Source organism: Paramormyrops kingsleyae, chromosome 9 (assembly GCF_048594095.1).
Source record: "Paramormyrops kingsleyae isolate MSU_618 chromosome 9, PKINGS_0.4, whole genome shotgun sequence".
Taxonomy (NCBI): domain Eukaryota; kingdom Metazoa; phylum Chordata; class Actinopteri; order Osteoglossiformes; family Mormyridae; genus Paramormyrops; species Paramormyrops kingsleyae.
This window is the reverse complement of record NC_132805.1, coordinates 8,935,120-8,954,623: the sequence shown is the minus strand read 5'-3', so window position 1 is coordinate 8,954,623 and position 19,504 is coordinate 8,935,120. Positions and strand designations below refer to the sequence as shown.

The 19,504-nt window shown below is 47.1% G+C and overlaps 1 protein-coding gene across 2 annotated transcripts; it reads left to right on the top strand.

The window, feature by feature from the left end:
* The first annotated feature begins 6,037 nt into the window (after positions 1-6,037).
* On the top strand, positions 6,038-19,008 carry eva1ba (eva-1 homolog Ba (C. elegans)). Of its 2 annotated transcripts, XM_023821221.2 has the most exons (4): positions 6,039-6,419; positions 14,267-14,376; positions 15,610-15,711; positions 16,192-19,008. In XM_023821221.2, the coding sequence occupies exons 3-4, from the start codon at positions 15,645-15,647 to the stop codon at positions 16,650-16,652; spliced, it is 528 nt and encodes a 175-aa protein (XP_023676989.1). In that variant the 5' UTR covers positions 6,039-6,419; positions 14,267-14,376; positions 15,610-15,644; the 3' UTR covers positions 16,653-19,008. The 2 variants fall into 2 exon arrangements, with proteins under 2 accessions (XP_023676990.1, XP_023676989.1); XM_023821222.2 differs by lacking the exon at positions 14,267-14,376 and having other exon boundaries at positions 6,038-6,419.
* The last annotated feature ends 496 nt before the right edge of the window (positions 19,009-19,504 follow it).

The following is a 19,504-nucleotide window of genomic DNA, read 5'->3' as shown; positions in this document are numbered from 1 at the left end:
CCAGTCTTATAGATTCACAGTATAACATCAGGAAGTTCTGGTCTTTTTCCCCACTGGATATTCCACTCAGCTTCTAGTCCAGGCAGTTGTCATCTTTGCCACTGACTTCCCATAAGCACTGGCATCACATCTCAGTCCTTGGTGCTGTTAATGAAACAGCAACCACCTCCATGTCTTTGCTCATCAAGACCTCCAGCATCACTTGGATGTCAGGCTCCATTATTTCTTGATGCTGGAATGACGTACCCATCTATATTCCGTCATTGGGATCTCTCTAAACCTTCAAGGGATACCTCTTTTCCAGGAACACCTCAAACGAGTCGGCCAACCACTGTCCTGCTCTCTCGCCATCTGTGATCCCATACATGGTCTCCTGTCCATCCTGGATGTTCTCATATTTTGCCCTTGTCTTTGATATCTGTCTTATTAGGTTCTTGCTGTGGTCACCATAACATATAGTGTAGCGCTTGCTTTGATGCTCACTTGCACTTATGTCATTGGAAGTTCAGCCTAGTTGCACTTAAGCCTAACTGGCTGCTTGAGAGCAGTATGTCTATAATGTGCTATTTTCCTTGATGGTACGTCGATTTGGACAAAAGCGTCTGCTAGATAAATAGCTGTAAAAAGAGTGGGAAGTCTGCGTTTGCGTGTGTGTGTGAGTATACGTCTAAAGAAGCCAAGGCTGAGTGGGGGTGGGGTGAATGGACACTGTAAAATATGCTTTGGGGCTTTGAGTTGCACGTATTGAGCACATTAAAAATGGCCCCGACTGTGCGCATCATCAGCTGGAGTTACACAGTGCACTACGAGAGTCTTAGTCTATAACCTGGAAACATTTGAACGTGAAGTGGTCCAACAGAAGAGCCCTCCTCTGTCTGAGCTCAGGGGGCTGGAGGAAAAGCAGCTCCTGAAAGCTGGTCCTGATTAAAGTGGATTTTCATACCTTCTGAACATTTCCACGCTGAAGGACACCATGGTCTCCTCTTTCTGTTGGTTTTGGATTTTTGCAGCTTGCGTGGCGACTTTGTTCACCTCTCGCCCTGCCACAGTTTGCGGTGTATTTGCCGCTGCAGTGCTGTGTGTCCCACCTGTGTCTCATTTTAAAGCAGATCCTGCTTACTGTCAGTGGGGGGGGGGGGGGCGCAAGTGGACCCCCTCCCCACCGACTGGCGCTGGAATTTCTGCTTTTCCTGTGGACAGCATATCTGTTTTTTTTTTTAAATCTTGAAATAGCAGAGATATTCGTAGAAGCCCTGCAGAACTGACTGCTGTAGATAAACCGCTATATAAAAGTTATCAGGATGTTAGTGAAAGAAAGCAGCAACAGTGATATTTGTAAACAAAGCTCATTTTCCCTGCTCACAGTTTCCTGTAAAATAAATACATTTGTCCCGTATTAAATCATTGTGACCATAACAATCACATATTTGTACACAAGCTGAAATATCTGCAGGTGGTTATATTTAAAAAAAAACAAATCATTTTTCACAAACATGAAAAACAAGTATTTTTAAGATTTAACTACCCAAAACGCATAAAAAAGAAAAAGTTTGATATAGTCTGATGGTTGATCAAAATTTTATATAAAAAAAGGATAAGTTTTCTGTAATGCTGCATTTTTGGGACTGTATAATTTATTAGAAGGTATCTGCAAAAACAATGTACCTTCAGGCGGGTTAATTTTGTACTATAATGTCGGGACACTTATAAGAATAAGTGTATAAACTAAAAATATCGGGTATTAGAAACTTGACAGCCAATTAATGAATAAAAACCAATGATAATATTTAAAGGATGATAAAACATCTAATGGTTTAGTGATTGTTTACTGGCTAAGTAGGAGAAATGGTGTAGGAGAGAGTTTGATGCTGGGGGGGCACAATTTATTTAAACAAATTAGTCTGTTTATTGGGAGGAGGGATTCAATAAATTCAAATTAAATTTGGGGTGGGGGCACAAGTTAATTTTAGCAAAACAGTTTGTTTATTGGTGGGGGGGGGGGTGAATACAAATTAAATTTTTACCCTCCCACCCCCCAGATCCTATGCCCCTAAGTAGGGGAGTTCTGCCTGAATTATTATGGTGCATCATTGTATACAATACGAACTACATAGAAATTACCTCAAGGGGGGGTTATGATAATGATGATAGATGATTGAATTCTGTCTAATAGAGGTTAGGTGTGCTGTTGGTTCTCCAAACATCTCTCTCCAAGCCACCCTGGAATTAATATAATCATAAATTGTATTTTCCACCCGTCCATTCTCCCCAAGGGTTGTGGTGAGGCTGGAGCCCGTCCCAGGCAGCGGGGGTGGGGGGGGGGGGGGGTCGGGGACACCAAGCAGGGGATGCCAGTCCCTCACAGATAAGCAGGGGGTCCAGCATTTGAATGTTTTTACTCCCAATTAATAACAGCCACACTGTCAGCATTCATTGTAATGTTTGCTTTAGGTTACTGCTATGAGTCGCATCTGACTATTAAACTCAAGCCATGGATTTATAAATTATATTTTTCTAGAAGAAGAAAAGGTACTAAATACCCCTCGCATGCCGATTGCATCTGCCTGATTTAGCAGTAATTTGCTAAAGCCGTGCTCACTTTTGCGGCGAATAACACTTGGCTCTGCCTTCGAGTCCCTTTCCACGCGATGGGTTTTCGTGTTGATGTTGTTTGCCGTTGTCGGGGGCTGTGTTGCCAGAACCTGACGTGTGCAGAGCTTAAGAATGAATCACTGCAGCCTGTGACTTATTACACAATTCAATGGTCATTCAGTAACACAAAGACTGAAGTGTTTTTCAGTGCAATGAAAGATCACGTTGGCGATTTTTTTGTTTGTTTTGTTTTGCTTTTGTGAAAGTATTGCAGCTAAAAACTATTGTAATATCGTGCCTCCAATTGTTAGAGCAGTATGTCACTGGATTGCAGTTTATGGTTAAATCATCTGCAGACTCCTCTTCTGGCTTGTAATGCAATATTGTGGACTTTTGGGATGATGAGGACCGGCTGTGAATCTGTTTTAAGGGTCATTTAGTATCACCACGAAGGAAGAGCTCTCAAATGTCTGTCTAGAGAGCAGAAATGCTTCCTCACTTCCTGAATCGGTTCTTGAACGACAACCCCCACCCCCCCCAAGAGAACATTTTTATGATCGTTTCATCGCAAATGCTCTAAAATAACCACAAAATTGATTACTGATAATGTGTTTTTTTTTTCTTCAAAAAGCCGATTATTAGAATGATGAGACTCATACTTTTACGGGACATTTTTTGGGAATTTGGTGAGAAATGTTACATTACTGCGTTATTAAGTACTGCATTAGTCATGTTTCCCCAAGGTTTTAATGACGTTTTAAAAATCATTTGGGATTGCTGCTGCGAGGCTGGACAAGCCCCCTGTAAGCCTCGCTCCTGGACCCAGGCTTGGCGTGTGCAAGCAGGGAGTTATGTGGGGGGTGAGGAGGCTGGGGGTGAGGGGGCGGGGTCAGAGGTTTAGGTAAAGCCTGAGAGGGAAACACTGAGCCCTTTGAAAAGGCCTGCCCTCAGAGCCACAGAGGGGCTGTGTCTATCTTCCCTGGGCTGCTTCCTGTCCCGCCCTTCCCGGCCTAACACCAAACAGACTTCTCTCTGCCATCACTCCCAATCCCCTGGCTTAGTAGGCAGTACAGCCCCCCCCATCACCGCCTTTGGCCCACACATGGCTAGAACCCCCAAGAATCCATCGCACACCACAAGTCTGAGCAGGCTGGGGCGGGAGTTAAAAGGCCAACTGGGATTCACGCGGCAGAGTCGGGGGTTACCCATAGGGCTTAGCGGCAGGAAGCAGGAGCTGGGGGAACACTGAACAATCTCTGTCCCCCCCCCCCCACAATTGCTGGCTATGGCATTTTAGAATCCTGCTGCAGATGCAGGGAAGAGGTGGGGGGGGGGGGAGACCGCTTGTAGGAGTCTGTAGGACTCCTAACTGGAGAACACACGCATGCCTTGGAGGTTTATGCATAATGCCCCCCTCTCTCTTTTTTTAAAGAATGGGTACAGGGATGGGAGAAGCTGACACGTGCTTTCATGTCTAAAGGTGCACAGCTTACCTTTGGGGAGGGAAAACTGGCTCTGGCTGCTCTGCTGAGGGATGGCTAGGAAGGAGGGGGGGGGGGGTGGAACATGACGGCACTTGTCGATGTATGTCGGGCCAGAAGGGACCCGTATCAGCTGAGGTAAGGGATCAGCTCCCCACTTTGAAAGCGACTGGACATCTGATTGGATCTGGGGAGGCCTTTCTCACTGTCAGAGTCTTACTGCAATTCCCCAGTCATATGTTCAGGGAATGGCGCCCCCCCCGCTTGGTACACCTGGACAGATGTCTTCAGCCTCTGCTGATCCCAGCAATCTCCAGTGATGCAGCCCCGCCCTCTGAGGGCATTTATTGTGGTATCTACTCTGCGTCGAGTTCAGTGTTTAGACGACTTCAGCATGACTCAGACTCTCTGACTGGATGGATTTGAATGTTTTGTGTGTGTGTGCGTGTGTGTGTGTGTCTATCTTCTCCCTTTTGTTCCATCAAAGAAAGCTTGAAATCACAGCAATCCCCCCCCCCCAAAAAAACACTGCTTTTTGCCTGATGCACCCTTCATTGCCCAGCTGAATGTTGCTGCTGGCCCTGTGCAGGCAGTTGGGTGGGTCCGTCCACATGGAACCATTTTCTGATCATCTTCTGCGGCCGCTGGACTCGAGGTCAGCCTGATTGGCAAAGTGGAAGTCTGAAATCTATGCAGGAATGTGAGCTGGAACACCAGGATTGGGCCGGACCATCACCAAGCCGAGAGACTTGACGGGACTTTGGATCCCTTCTCTGGCTGCTAATGCTGGCCAGCTCTCCGGTGCCAAAGGCTCAAGTGAGACGGAATCGTTTGATTTGGGATGGGAAAAGCAGAGGAAGTTTGAGTATTTTAATGGTTTCCAAGACCCCTGCCTCTGCAGTCACGGAAAATCCACCCAAGAGCCATACAACTCCCTACAGAGTGTAGTCCTCAATAGCCGCTCACATCTCCTTGAGGAACATGAAGAAATCCAACAGAAGAATGTCATAAGCAAAGCAGGGGTTGTAAAAAGATAAGCGCAAATCCTTAGGAGAGTGAGAAATATCCGCGGTTTATCGGCCATGGCGGTGTGACGGTTTTTTTCCCATTTCGACACTTGCGCAGATGTCGCAAAATTTGCCTTAGTGTGGCATTTTGAACCGCATGACGTGCCGCGCCTTGAATACAGGTAGCCTCTCTTCTCCGCCATCACTGGAAGCCGTCCTGCACAGTCATAAATCAGGATATCTACAGGCTCAATCACCCCCACGCGCATGTTTTCAGAAAAGCAACAACCTCACCCCCCCTCACACATTTTTCAGAGTGGGCAGCTGACCAATAGCATCGCGCCGTGGGGGCAGGCAATCACCGTGAAGGGCCTGAGGGAGACGGCCCCCACCGTGCCGCCCTTCAGCCGCGTGCCACGCTTGATGGTTTACTGGAAAAGCGTGCAGATGGGGGGGGGGGGGGGGGTGTTAAGATCTTTCCCCGCTTTACACACCGTGAAACCTGATCCTTCTGCAGCCTGCGAATGCACAGACCTCAGTGTGAGATGATCGCTTAGTGGAGTCTGCTCTGGAACGGCCGGCCATCACCGTGCGTGTGAGGGGAGAGGGGCAGCCTTCCGTGAGAATCTGATTAATTGTGTTTGTGTTTGCCAAGGGGGCCTTCCTCAGTCTTTCACAGATTACAGCTGAGGCCAATTCATTAGAGATGTGACATAGATGTAGCTCACATAGCTCACTAAATTAAACATGCCACTATTTACTTGTTCATCTCGCCTGTCTCTTCCTCGTTTTATTGTGTGGAAACTTTTCATTTAATGAGTGCAGTGCTGGCTTTCCTGGCAGTTTCCTTAACGACACAGAGGAAAGCCCCCCCCCCCCCCCCAACATGCACACTCCTCCTCCCCCCTCCAAACCCTGCCCATTTTAGGCTGTTCCTGTGTTTTTTCCCCTCTCCCCTTCTCTGGAGGGGGTTGTGTGACAGCCTTTCCTGCCTCTGCAGCGTGGATCCAGATGAGCGTCTCCGTTAGTCCGTGCCTCGCAGTGGCAGGAAGCTGCCACCCTTGTCCGGACTTGCCGCCACGCTGCTGACAGTCTGCCCCGCTGCCTCACCGCCAGCCTCCGCCTCTGCTTGGATCCACTACAGCACTCTCTACTTTTATCTCTTCTTTTTATTTATTTTTCCTTATGGTGGAAATTTTCCAGATGTTCTGCTGATCTCTTGCACCCGAGCCGTCAGACTCTGCTCTGCCCGGAAGACTCTACCTGTTCAGCGTGACATTTCTTTTCGGCAGAAGAACCCCGGTGGTCCGTCCCAGCAGAACCGAGCCGGTCAGTGACGGTGAGTGAGCCGTGGGTGTCTTCCTATGCTGTCATTACCGTGACGTTCGCTGATGTGCGATTAATGTTTCAGCGTCTGCGCGGGGGGGTGGGGGGGGGGGGGGGCTGGGACACCTGAGCAGGTGGCGTCTCCCAAACAACCGCGCCGAGTCTGTGAACTTTCCGCACTCGCAGTTCCGGGGACCCCTGTGGGGTTGCTGCCTTAGACTGGCTTTCCTAACCCGCAACAGCGTCAGTTTGCTGTAAATTCCGGCTTCTGGGACACAGCAGATGCAGGCAGGGAAAGGGGTCGGGCTGTCAGTCTGCGTTATGTTAACTCACATGCCCTCCTCGAAGTTCCTGGTCCGGCTTGAGCAGAACAATCTGCAGACTAATGAGTGGATGTTTTGTGCTCTGAACGCATCCAAGAGAGCTGCCATTTGCCTATCAGCATAGCGCCCCCTGCTGTTGCCCTCCTGTGTTTTATCACATTAGCCGCCATTCCGATGTCGCAGGTGAGAGCGGGGAGTTGCTGGGAGTCCTGAGGATGCCATGTGTTGTCGTACTTGGCCCCGGCGAGGGTGGGGGTCTCATGAGGGGCTGGGGGTGTGTCATGCGCATCCTGCACTCTGGAAGGGGAATCGTCCCAGGCTGAAGTCTGAGATGGGTGATTTTCCTGAAAGTAATGAATGCCCCCCCCCCCATGTCAGAGTGGGCCGGCGAGACCGGGCATGCTGCTGATTAGTCGGTCAGAGTTCAGGACCTGCCATTGACGCCTTGGGGGGGGGGGCATGGTGCCTGCCCTCTCACCATTAACACCTGGCCTCCTGCTGAGCGGCGCTGTGCCAGGTCAGCCGGCGCTTCTCTGCGGTCCTCGTTGCACCGACCACTTGTGGTTCTGAAGCTGCTCCATGGCGTACTGGACCCAACCGTCTACAGAAGCCATTTTCCCTGTTTGCTGAAACGAAAGATCTGCGCAACAATTTCCACTCCTCTGCCTTTCCCTCACACGTGGAGGTTTCTGGTTCAGCGCAGTGTGTGACAGGTCTTGTGTTCCCCTTATCTCATGGTGGGGGCGGGGGCTGCTGTTTTTTTTTTTTTGTGTCCCAAGCATAACCCGTAACCAGAGAGTAATGCTCTCTACATCTCCCCCAGCCTGCATGACTTATGAGCGAGAATGGCTCCGGGCCCCAAATTCCAGTGACCAGGGGAGTGTTGGGGAGGTGAAATATTGCACTGATTGACCCCGCCTCCCCCACCCCCCCAGGCTACCTTCTGTGCAGTTTTGCTGTGTGGTTCACACAAAAAGAGGAGGCTTTGAATCCAGTAGCGATGGTAATGGGTTTGGGCCTTCCACTGACCCCAGGTCAGCCAAAATCAAGCTAACCTGCCTGACCACTCTGCCAATCGATTGTACCGCAAATTATATAACTGCCAAGAGTGATGATACAGTCAGTACCTTAGTCCTGCTTATTCATACTTTGCCGGCTTAAAATTTAAGGAGCACAGAGCCTGTCAATATGACAGATTATTATTATTATTATTATTATTATTTACTATTAGTCCATGGGAAGTGAGGAAGAGGTGGGCAGCAGTCAGGAATGGGTTAAACCCGCCCGGTTGAGGATCAGCACGCACATGTTCTGTGTCATGAAGCAATCAGGGCACCGGATAATGAATGAAACCTGCCAATGTGGGTCAGATTAGCGCCTGAGAGAGTCCCCGCATTGTGCAGAACCGTGCTATGCAAAGCTGCAGGAGAAGGTCTGTGCGTGAGGTGGGGCGGGGCAGCCGGTGGGGTGGGGGGGTTGATCTGTGCAAAACACAGGCAAAGTTTGCGAAAAAAAAAAACCAGGGACTTAAGGAAAAAAATCTGTGGGAGATAGCCTCGCTCGATTTCAGGGACAAAGTTGAAACAGACTTGGAGCTCAGCTGGGCACGCAATAAGTGTGTACTTAAAGGATAAGACGCGTTTCATAACTGCATTAAGATGGTTACAACATCTCCTGAGACTTTACCAAGCAGGCAGTGGGAGATCCATCCTTCAGGGCTTGTAGGCGCACATTAACTATCGGGATAAAGAGGCAAGCGATTTGCAGGTATTAAAGTGAATTATACCGTGGCAGCTCTGGAATTCTCAAATCTAATCGGTCAGATGGATGTTCATTAATTATTCTACAACCACATAGGCGGTGCCAGCCAAGCGAATCACAGTAGTAAATCAATACACTATTATAATATATGATCCTAACTAACATTACATACAACTCCCACCATAGAACACAATTTAAAATGAATGGAAACAAAATGCAAACGATTAGCCAGTGGGGGAACAGAGTAGTTCTACTAATAAAAGCATTTTCGCATTTATTATATACGGAGAATATGCCTTTAGGTACAAGCAAGTAAATCAAATGTGTGGTGACTGTGGTATAATCTGGTTAATGCACTTCCAAACTGTGCATTATACAGTATGTTTTTATTATGCATTATACGTTTAAGAATATATGATGCGTGGCTTTTTGTGCATTAACCCTTATGTAACGTAGGTCGATGGTGAACACTCAGAGGAGTGAGGAGTGTCGATGGTGAACACTCAGAGGAGTGTTGAGTGTCGATGGTGTCTTCATTCAGGGTGGTGAAGGAGGATTTAAAGGCTGCCCTCTTCAGCAGCTGGCTGCATAGCTAAGCTGCAAATGAAGACGGATCTCGCCCCCGTTATGCCCTGGGATGGAGTTTCCTGCTCCCTTCTGTGCCATCTGGGCTCCGTTAACCGCCACATCCCTGCCCCCCCCACTGACCAGCCCTGGTTAATCTCTCCTGTCACTGTGACACCAGCTGTAGCTCCGTCTCCGAGACCCCCACCTTGTACGCAGTGTCCTCAGTCACTGCCGAATACCGTTCGGCTTCATGTTTCCCTCCCAGAGAAAAAGAGACGTCTCTAGCGGATGCAGGCGTCCTCGGAAAAAAAGAGCTGTTTTGAAAAGTGCAACAGATGTTTTGCCTGTATCCCTACCTCTGAATTCTTCAGCAAGACTTTCAGGGAGGGCTAAAAGTCGCAATCGAAAATTTTCAGTGTCTTGCCAATATAACGATATATTTGATGGCTGTCATACGTTTTTATCTCAGTGTGGTGCATTGGGACCTTGAGAACGGCCCCCGAATGCTAAGTTTCCATAGTCCACATTCTCTGAACGGCCCTCTGCCAAACATGAATGTTAAGTTCTCGATGGGCTCTGTGAGAAGGATCCGGTCTTTAAAATCAGGGGTGTTTTTCATGCGTCCGTTCAATGAATAAGGCAACAAGAACGTGCTGGGGAAATGAAGACTGCTGGAAATCGCGATAATCTGTGGCAGACGTGATGGTGTGACACTTCAGCTCACATTTAGAGGTTATATTCCCATCCCCGCCAGTAATGAACATTCTAGAATTGAACATCACTCTCTCCCTCTACCTCAGACATCACCGGTGTCACTCATCAAAAACCTCTCTGTTAAAACCATTTAAAAAGCTGCTCACTGGAAATGTTGTATGAAAACACATTTCAATTACTCAGCCTTTTGGGTGTTTAAAAAAAAAAACACTTTTCAGGTGGAGAATGTTACCCCCCCCCCCCCATCTCCTTGGTTAGTTACATAAAGCCCAGCTGTATAACCCCCACTTCCAAAGTCTACAGAACTTTTTTGGCACAGTTATAAGCTGTGTGTTCATTCAGACTCCACAGCCCCAGCAAAACTCCTGGTGAGTATAATAACTCCTTAGTTTAAAACTTTGCATAAGAAATACTACCTACCCTTCTCTGCCTGCATGAGATGTTCTTCACTTTGTGCGTGTCGCTTTTTAAAGCTCATAGTCCTGTTTACTTCTCAAATAACCAGTTTTTTTAACAGCTCTTTGCCAATATATAGATGGGAAATCATATGTCCTGCTGAGCAGCACCTGCTCATGTAAATATGTTTCTGCGTTTCCTGTTGTTGGTTTTATTATGGGTAACAGATGTGGGCGATACAGTTGGAATGTACGCAGTCGGTTTCAAGGGGAGACAGATTGCGTTAGTATGTTGGCTGAACAGGTACCTGAAATGCCAGGCTGATGTCAAGTTGAGTCCAGGAGGGAAACTTGGCCCAGAACCCAAAGTAGAACCATGAGATGACCCAATGTAGCCTTGTGCTATCAACTTTGTGTGTCTGGGGGTGTCAGGAGGGAGGGGGGGTTAATTTTATTTGAGGGGTTATTAATGAGAGAAGCCTTCTACGCTTCTGGAGTCCGTCTATCTCCAAGGTTCATTTTACATCACGAGGTAGCTCACGGCTACGTTAGCATCCACGCGCCCGGCCTCCGTCCAAGATAAACAGGTTCTCCCAGGCAGCAGATGCTGCCAAATGTGAGCGCTTAGCTTGGCATGCTGTGGCGATGTGATAAGAGCCAGGTGTACCCTTTGGTTAAGACCCGTACCTCCCCTCAAAGCCGTGAAAATCTCTTCCGCTGATCCAGCGAATGTCTTTTCCAGATGGGCGTGCGCATTTCTGCCTTTCAGCTAAGCTGCCTCTTCAGAGTTCACTGGCTGGAAAAGTGCCGCTCGTTGTGAATGGTGCCCAGCATGTCACTGGTTTTTACGTGGCACTGCCGCCTCCCTTGGATGGTGGTCCAGTTCACTGGCATGCAGCTCAAAGTGAGGGACTTGTGGAGACCATGGCGTGACCTGCAAGCGTGCGGCACAGTGGTTATCTGAGTATCACTAGCCTATGGCTCACTTCGTCGTACGTTATTTTAGGGTCCATTTTTCAAAAGGAATGCAGACTTTTGCCAAGCAGAATAACAAATGATGGACTGACTTCTCCCACCCTTTGATTTAAAAAGCAGATCAGAGCTCCTGTTACCACTTGGACCACAATATTTCAGGTTCCTGCAGCTCAACATTTTGCAGAACGGAACATACAGCTGTGGGCCAGAAAAGCACAGGGTAGTTCTACTTGTTGTTCAAAAACGGACCTTGTAAAAATTTGCAGACTCATTAGTTTGCGGACTTTGGGTGATGCCAGGTGTGCATCCCTTTGAACAATGGGCATGTTCAATTGCCATGGATTAACGCACACCAGGAATGGTTGATCGGAGAACCCTTCAGAGTAGCATGAACACATCAACACTGGTCTAGTGTTAATTCAGCTACATCTGTAACAGTACACTCACATACATGCACATGCACTCTGGCAACACTGTCAGTTGCATATGGGCTCCTGATCTTACTGGTCTGGGTAACATAATACAAGGTGCTGCAACACTGAACCACAGAGACTCCAACAACGTACCTGGGTTTTTGGCATATGGGAACATGTAAGTGTAAAAACAATAAAATATAATTAAATTTCAGTGAAGTGGGGGCCTCGCAGCCAAAACCACAAGCAGTCTGCCAGTGTGCCAGGAATTCATGCGGTTGCTGAAGTATTTTAGGTATCAAAAAGGCTCTTCACTTTAGTGGCAACAAATTTGTGTTTGTTACAAGGAAACAGCCCAGTGTTGTTCAGCTTCGACTTTGTTAAATGGAGACGCGATTACAGCTAACACCCTGGGTAAATTCCCCTCATTCACCGTGACTGTGCCGCACGCCATGGCACAGAGTCGTGCGGTCACGCTGACGGGAGAAGTTTGTTTCTGCTATTTGCGTCTGAGGGAAAGCTTCCGTTTGGAACCTTGATGGAGTGCTACCGCCGGAGATTTCTGGCCTGTCGTTTTGTGGTTGAAAATTTGTAAAATGCATGTCATACGCATGAAGACCATTAATTACCGCTTGCAGTGATCCCATCTCGAAAAGGAAGGGGGCAGAGTCAGAAGGTGGGTGGGGGTGTCAACACGGCTATTTTGAGATGACCCTACTGGTCTCTTTGTGGGAAGGAGACTCTGTTGTGGTCAGTTGAGGGTGGCTATCCCACGGTTTGCACAAACCAAAACAATTTATTCAAAGGATCTTTAATAGAAACCCCTCGTTTCCACGACCCATCTACACAACATGCTACAATTACATGCTGTTTTCCTTGGATGCTGCCTATAAACATGTTGTGCGTTAGTCACATGAAAATAACTCAGCTGACACTGTGGTCCAAGATAAACTCTCTAACCCTAGATATAGCTAGCTGCATGCTGGACTGCTGAAAAGAAGTATTGAAAAAATCACACTAACTATTCTGTTAGGCTAAAAACAAGTTTGGTGTCCTGGGGTACTCTCATATTTTCTTGAGTTTACGGACCACAAATGCATTTCTTTGGCTTCAGAAACCATCACAATGATCAGCCAGAAACAGTGTGGTACCGCTCCTGCAAACTCCGTTGGCAGCACACTGACCTGTTGGTATCACTGGGATTAAAGTCATGAATCTCTCTGCTCGGGATTTGACCTCGAGTTTGTGTGGTGGCTTGAGTCATTCCTCTCAGTCTATCCTGTAGAGGTCCATACAGATGCGATGGAACCAAAGTAATCTTCTGGGGTCTTCTCGGGCATTGTCTTCAAATCCCTAAAGGAGGAGCACTTTCAGCACCTGCTCTGGGATCGTGGCACTCGAAGACAACATCTGGTTGTGTAGCAGACCATGATGTCAAGCAGTCATTTTTGCAGGAAAACAAAATGTTCTCACAGGGACAAAATGGCTGAAGGTATTAATGGGGGTTTTAGGTGGCCTCCTATGGAAACCAAATGGAGTGCAATTTTGAGGATACTGTTTGGTGTTTAGATTAGTTGTAAACAAAATCTTGGTCATTCCCGATATCCATTTAAGAATGTTTCGTCCTGTGTCCAGTACTGATGTGGCTGGTCAACTGAACAGCAAGCATACTTTAGACTTGTATGACTCATTGGTTAGCACACATAACCGACCTTCATATTCCCTCCCCATGGCTGAAGCGTGAACAAAGACGTGGGAGTTTACATTGGGATCCCCAGCGGAGAATCGTGCATGAGTTGCCTGGGCAATGTTGACATTCCTTCTGCAAACATGCACACCGTTTTGATGAGGAGGCAAGCCCCGACTGAGCTGGCCAGTGAAGGGGCCATCTCAGGTCCTGCTGTCTGAGTCAGAACAAAGCTCATCACCTCTCATGCGGGAAAAGGTGTTGCCATGGTGACCACCACCTCGACCTGCCAGGATACTCCCAAGGATTGAGAATGAACTGAAATAAAGTCACTATAGACAAAGGGGAGACATTTCCAATTCTGCTCTATCCATCTGAATCTCCCTGCTTGCTGCTCGAGTGTCCAACAAGATTCTTTTGGGGAGGATGCTGGATTCTTTTTTAAGTATATTCTGGACTGTCTTTCTGGAGAAATGTTTATTATTAAAGATTAGATTTAAGGAGAAGTGATTTGTCATGGGGCCATCCTTAGCAGAGTTAGGTCTGGCTTGCACATCTTCAAAACGAAGTCTCTTTGTTTAATCGTTTTTCCATGCAGGGGTTATATAGCGATGGATTCTTTCTCCCTTTTGTCCAGCATTTTTTTTTAACCTGATGGCTGGCATTCTTGAAAGGAAGAGGGGAGAAGGGGTCAGACTTTTTCTCCGATATGAAAAAAAAATCAAACATTTCAGCAGTTGTTTACTCAGCTTATGCTGGTACTTGGAAAGTCTCTTGTTTGGAATGCTGGACACATTGATGTGATTGATAATCAGCCCCACAAGGGTTTATTTTAATTTCTCCAGCTGTGCTGGGGGAGTTTCCAGAAGCGTATAGTTGACAGTTGGCCCGGGGGGCATCCCCTGCTGGGCCGGAGAGGATTATGGCAGCTAACCCAGTGTCCTGGCCTGTTGCTGGTGCTAATGACGGTTGAGTGAATTAGACCGCGGACTGATGGCCGCCTGTGTGTGTTGCTCTCTTCTCAGGCCAGTCAGATGGGCTCTGCCAGCTAAAACATAGCGAGCGCCACCCCCCACCCAACCCTTCACACGCCAGCTCTGAATCGCAGCAGATAGCGGCTCCCACGTCCTGTTAGGTAAGAGCTGCCATTTTCCCATTAAATGCTCATTTAACTGGTAAGTTTTGCTGATTATTACACAGCATTGTGCCATATACAAGACAATATTGAGACATAAGAACACGGCATGTTGTCACGATGTGACACGTTAAAAAGTCACAAAGGCTATGTATTTCACTGCTGAATCTTTTTCGTTTTCCAAATATGTTGTTTGCTGTGACATGTCGGATTTTGGGAATGGCCTTCCCCTTTTGCATCATGTGACAGGACAGTCCTGATGGGGGAGGGGGGAATCTGGAACAGGCTAATTCATTTCCTTTCCCAGGCCTCAGCTCCCAACAGTCTGACTGTTTCGGAGCCTGAGCCTTCGAGCGGTGATTTTGGTGTTTGGCGGCGGGGGGGGGACAATACTAAGGGGTCAGAAAGGTCAACATCAGCAGGAAGGCCGGGGAGGTGGGGGGATGTAAAGCAGGAAGGTCTGCAGGAAGCAACAGGATTTTGGACTTCTGGGGGGCAGGGGGGATGTTTGGTAGCAGGCTAGCTGTAGGCCGCTGCTAATGAGGTGCCCCTAATCCCCAGGTCACACAAGCCTTATTTAAACCCGCCACAAACCCCCCCCCCCCCAGTATTACCCTTCCGTTTGAATGGTTCCTGCCATTTCTGCTCTGTCTCCCTGCTGTCTGACTTTCAATAGCCTCGCCAACAAGGAACCCGTAGTTCCTCCCCAGTTCTCCCCAAAATGAGCTCCAGGCCAAAGACACCACAGTTTGTCTGTCTGGGGGGGCGGGGGGAGGGGTCGGGAAGTGTGTGTGTGTCATAGTCAGGCTACAACGCCCACCGCAGCAGTGGAGCGCAGACAGATGTCCATGGTGTGGACTCCAGCCACTGTTGTGTCCGCCACCCCCCCAACGTCACCTGTCCCTGACTTGGTCACCCTCCGTCAACAGGCATAGTTACAGGACAATCTGGCAGGGGAACAGCGGCCCGGAGCCTGTGTTCCTGTCTGTCTGTGTTATTCGGGGGTGGGGGGGGGGGGGGGGCGCTTGCGTGAACCACATCCTGGAGAGTTTGGTTTGAGGTGGTGACATACTGAGATGAGTTTCATTGTAAATGTACATCCAGCATCCAGCAACGTTGCACTGAACTGACAGCTGGCTGGACTGATCCCATGTCCAGCTCGCTTGGGGGCCATTTCAGCTGTAAGGCACCCCCCTACCATGCCGTGCTGTTTACAGTCTGTCTGCCTTGCAGCCGTGAGAACTTGACCCCTGATCCCAGGACCCAGGATGGACGTGAAGACAAAGGAGATGCATCTTCTCAGCAACAGCATAGCTGCCTACGCCCACATTAAAGGTGAAGCCAGCAGCTTGATATTAACTCTGGCTCTTAACGGAATTACTTGACTTTACTCCAAGAGGAAGGTCATTCAGCTCCACCATTAAACTGCATGGATTTGTTTCTAATGTAGATTTCAGGGTGAGCTTGTAGCTCTCAGTTCCCACAGCAAGTAGCCAACAAGATGAATCCCTGCTTATTGATAGTAAAAAAGCCTGGCAGAAATAATTTCAATTATATAGTTTGAAATAATTTATTTTATATGCTTCTTTCCTATTTTCTACACAGTTTTACAGTCTGTGTAAAAACAAGTACTTATGAGTAGTTTGAAAATATAACCAGGTACTGAATCTTCAAGTTCATGGTTGATGATCATCACTGTAAAATACTTTATTTCCAAATCTAAAATTACTTTTTGCAATGAAAGGTATGAGACTTTGGTCTCAGAATATGCTGATTTGATTGGATTAATCGAATGTTTTGTGTGTTCCTGTTTAGCCAATCCCGAAAGCTTCGGCCTGTACTTCGTGATCGGCGTGTGTTTCGGCCTGGTTCTGACCCTCTGCCTCCTGGTAATCCGTATCTCCTGCAAGTCCCGCATCAAGATGGGACCTCCCCTGTCTGAGAAAAAGAGCCTGAAGGATTTCAGCGAGGATGACGACGATGGCAGTGAGGATGAGGAGGAGGAAGAAGAGGAGGACCACCTCAATGTGCATACCCCTGTGGCCATTTCCCCCGCCACTGCCACCACCACCACGACCACCCCCGAACTGCCGGTGGGCAACCACAGCCAGCCAGACGGAGCTCTCAGCGTCAACGTCTTCACATCGGCAGAGGAGTTGGAGAGGGCACAGAGGCTTGAGGAACGTGAGCGGATCATCCGTGAGATCTGGAGAAATGGGCAGCCTGACATCTTGGGCACAGGAACGGGCACCATCGGCCGGGTACACTACTACTGACCCATAGCCCCCCAAGGCTTTGACACCAAAAAACGGTCTGTGTGCCTGGTGAAACCTCCCCACAACAGCCCACCTAAGTGTGGGTGAGGTGCTGGTCAGATGGTGCTAGTCAAACATCTCCACCACACAGACTCTGGAACATTTTTCTGACCCGGAAGTTGAACTTGCAAACTATGGTGCTATTGGGCTTCCCCTAATCTTCAAGGTCCCACACGCATCTAGCGTGTCTATATAGATCCACAAACCATCCACAGATTCACAAGCACAGAGTTCCTTAGAACTCATCTGAAAATGTTCTGTGGCTGCCATGGATTTTAGTGAATGAAGGGTTACTTCAAGCATGGATGATAAGGATTGTGGTGTGATTGGCTTGGATGTATCTGGCCCAGGAATGCAATTCTATGTTTTTACTAAAAGGGATATTTCCTCATAATGCCCAGTTGTGAGATAGGAAGTATATTTGATGCACATATGTGTACTTTGTTCTTTAGTGGTAACAGTGCTAACAGTGGCCACGGAACTTGTCATACACACGTTGCATCCTGAAACATTAGTGTCAGGATGCAAAAATGTCTTTCAGTTTTACTTTTCAGTCGATGACATGAAGTAAGGTCACCAATATGGAAAGTTACTGAGAAGTTCAGCTCTAGCTGTTACGCTGGGTATGATCGTTTGAAGCCGTTGCATATTGGAGTCCAAAAGAAAATATTAGTTACAGTTGTATGTAGAAAAAAAATGTTATTTTTTCTGTTTTGTTCTTTGATTCTATTTTCAGCAATGCGCAAACTGTCTGAGCTTCTGAGTACATCATCAAACTCCAGGCTCTGCTAATGTCCCACATCTCTCAGAAAACTGCCATGCAGATACAAATCGTATTATTTGTTTATAAAAATAGCAACAGATTTTATGGCCGTTTCTGTTCTTGCAGCCCAGTCGCGGAGCACCAAACCAGATCCCAAAGACACAATGGTCCTTCCAAACTCACATTCCACACACTTATTGTCTTTGTGATGTTTTCTCCAAAAGAGCAACAACCCACAATGCCTTGGGGCACTAGTGAAATGGATGGACTTTATTTTGGCGCATCTGCGAAAGAGAAAACATTATCCAAGCCAGACACTATAAGTAGATACCTTTGTGGCCTCTGTGTAAACGCAATGGTTTTCAGGAAAACACCAGTATGCCAGTATGGTGCCACATCCTTCAAGGGCAACAAAAGGATATTTCTGCAACATGTAATTACCAGAAGAGCGTTAGTTTGGTTGTGTGCAAAACAGTTCCCATAAGGTTAGTTCACAACTGCTTAATTTTTTCTCTGAGCAAATATCCAAAGCCTTCATTCTAATATCTTTTTACATTCCATTTAGCTGATAGCATTATATTTTAATTTTATTTTCCACGCAGGAATTCTGGGAACCTTCTTGACTGTGATAAGTTCATTCCAGCTTGATGTCATTCAGAGTTATAGCAAAGAAGCCTGGACAATGTGGTCTGAGACAATGAGTCCTGGAACTCAAGTGACTATGAAGGGTAAAAGAGGGCAACAGGTTAGAATGACAGAAATATCACCTCTTTTGTGCTATTAATTGCCAGCATTGGGTGCTGTGATATCTGGTATGTGTCTTGAACCCACAGTGACGTACACAACTGGAAGTTTTGATGGAAAAAACGCTGGTTCACAAACAAAGCCTGTTCTCAATCCAAGAAGTATGTGGACCAATTTATAATTTGGAACCTTAAATGGCCATGCAGTGTGCAGGCTGGAGCCCTCTGAATAACTGAGTCACACTTTTCCATGAAACGAAGCCTAATTTCAGAACTCAAAGAGGGATTGTGTTCTGTATTGTCATGTTTGTTTCTTGTATAACTATAGGACCTTTGTAAATAAATGCTGTTCTGCTTAGATATATATCATCAAGATATTTCTCCCAACATATTTTGATCGTACGGTCTGCAATACCGAATCACATTTTTCCTCACTTTTCAAAAGAACCTCGGACACTCCTAATGCTCTGGGCATGAGACAGCATCCATCATAAGGCTGAGATAATCATGGACTTTTAACCTCCCGAGACATGCGCCATGTCGTTTGATCCTGAATGAAGGACCGTATTTAACATTTCACTTCGAACCAGCATTTTTCAAGAGACGGGGAATCCGGCTGTGGAAATTAAGCCCAAATCTGAACATTTCTGTCGAAATGACAGCATCAACTGCCAAAGGTTATTTATGTGAACATGTACCATAAAATGTACAATTTACCATCAAGAAATGTAAATATATAATTATTAGGATATGTATGCTCTATTCAAATAGGTTTTTATATAAATCATGAATAAAAGCATATAATTAATTATACGTCTGTCTGTGTCTTAATAAAGTATCAAGGTTATGGTCTGTAAGCAATCCCTGTCTGACAGTGTGGAAGAACAGCATCTGCAGTATATTATAGGAAAGGTCAATTTGGAGATCGTGATTTATGGCTTCAGGCCCCTTTTCCGACCCTCACTTGGAGGAGGGATAGATGGGTCTTTGTGTGAATGTTACGTGGTAACACAGGATGACTGTAGTGAGGTATGGAGAGGACCAGCGGTGTTTTCTTGCCTAGTGGGTGAGGGTGTGTTGGCAGAACCAGCTTTCATCTTGTCCTGCGAATCCACCAGGATGGCGGTTCCCCAGCAACACCTACTGCCAGCACCTCAGCTCCTCAGAGCTGCTTCTGGATCATGACATAACATCACCTTCTGGTAAGTTCTCTGTGTGTGATGCACACATTAGTCAACCAGTGTTTTTGATGCTGGCTCACTGACTAGCCTAGTACACTCACAAATCTGTCCATTTTCTGTAAGCAC

What these genes read in the sequence shown, in the direction of transcription:
- eva1ba (XM_023821222.2), top strand. Translation starts at nt 15,645, where the DNA reads ATGGACGTGAAGACAAAGGAGATGCATCTTCTCAGCAACAGCATAGCT. An exon ending in TGCCTACGCCCACATTAAAG is followed by an intron (nt 15,712 to 16,191) that starts GTGAAGCCAGCA and finishes GTTCCTGTTTAG; the next exon opens with CCAATCCCGAAAGCTTCGGC.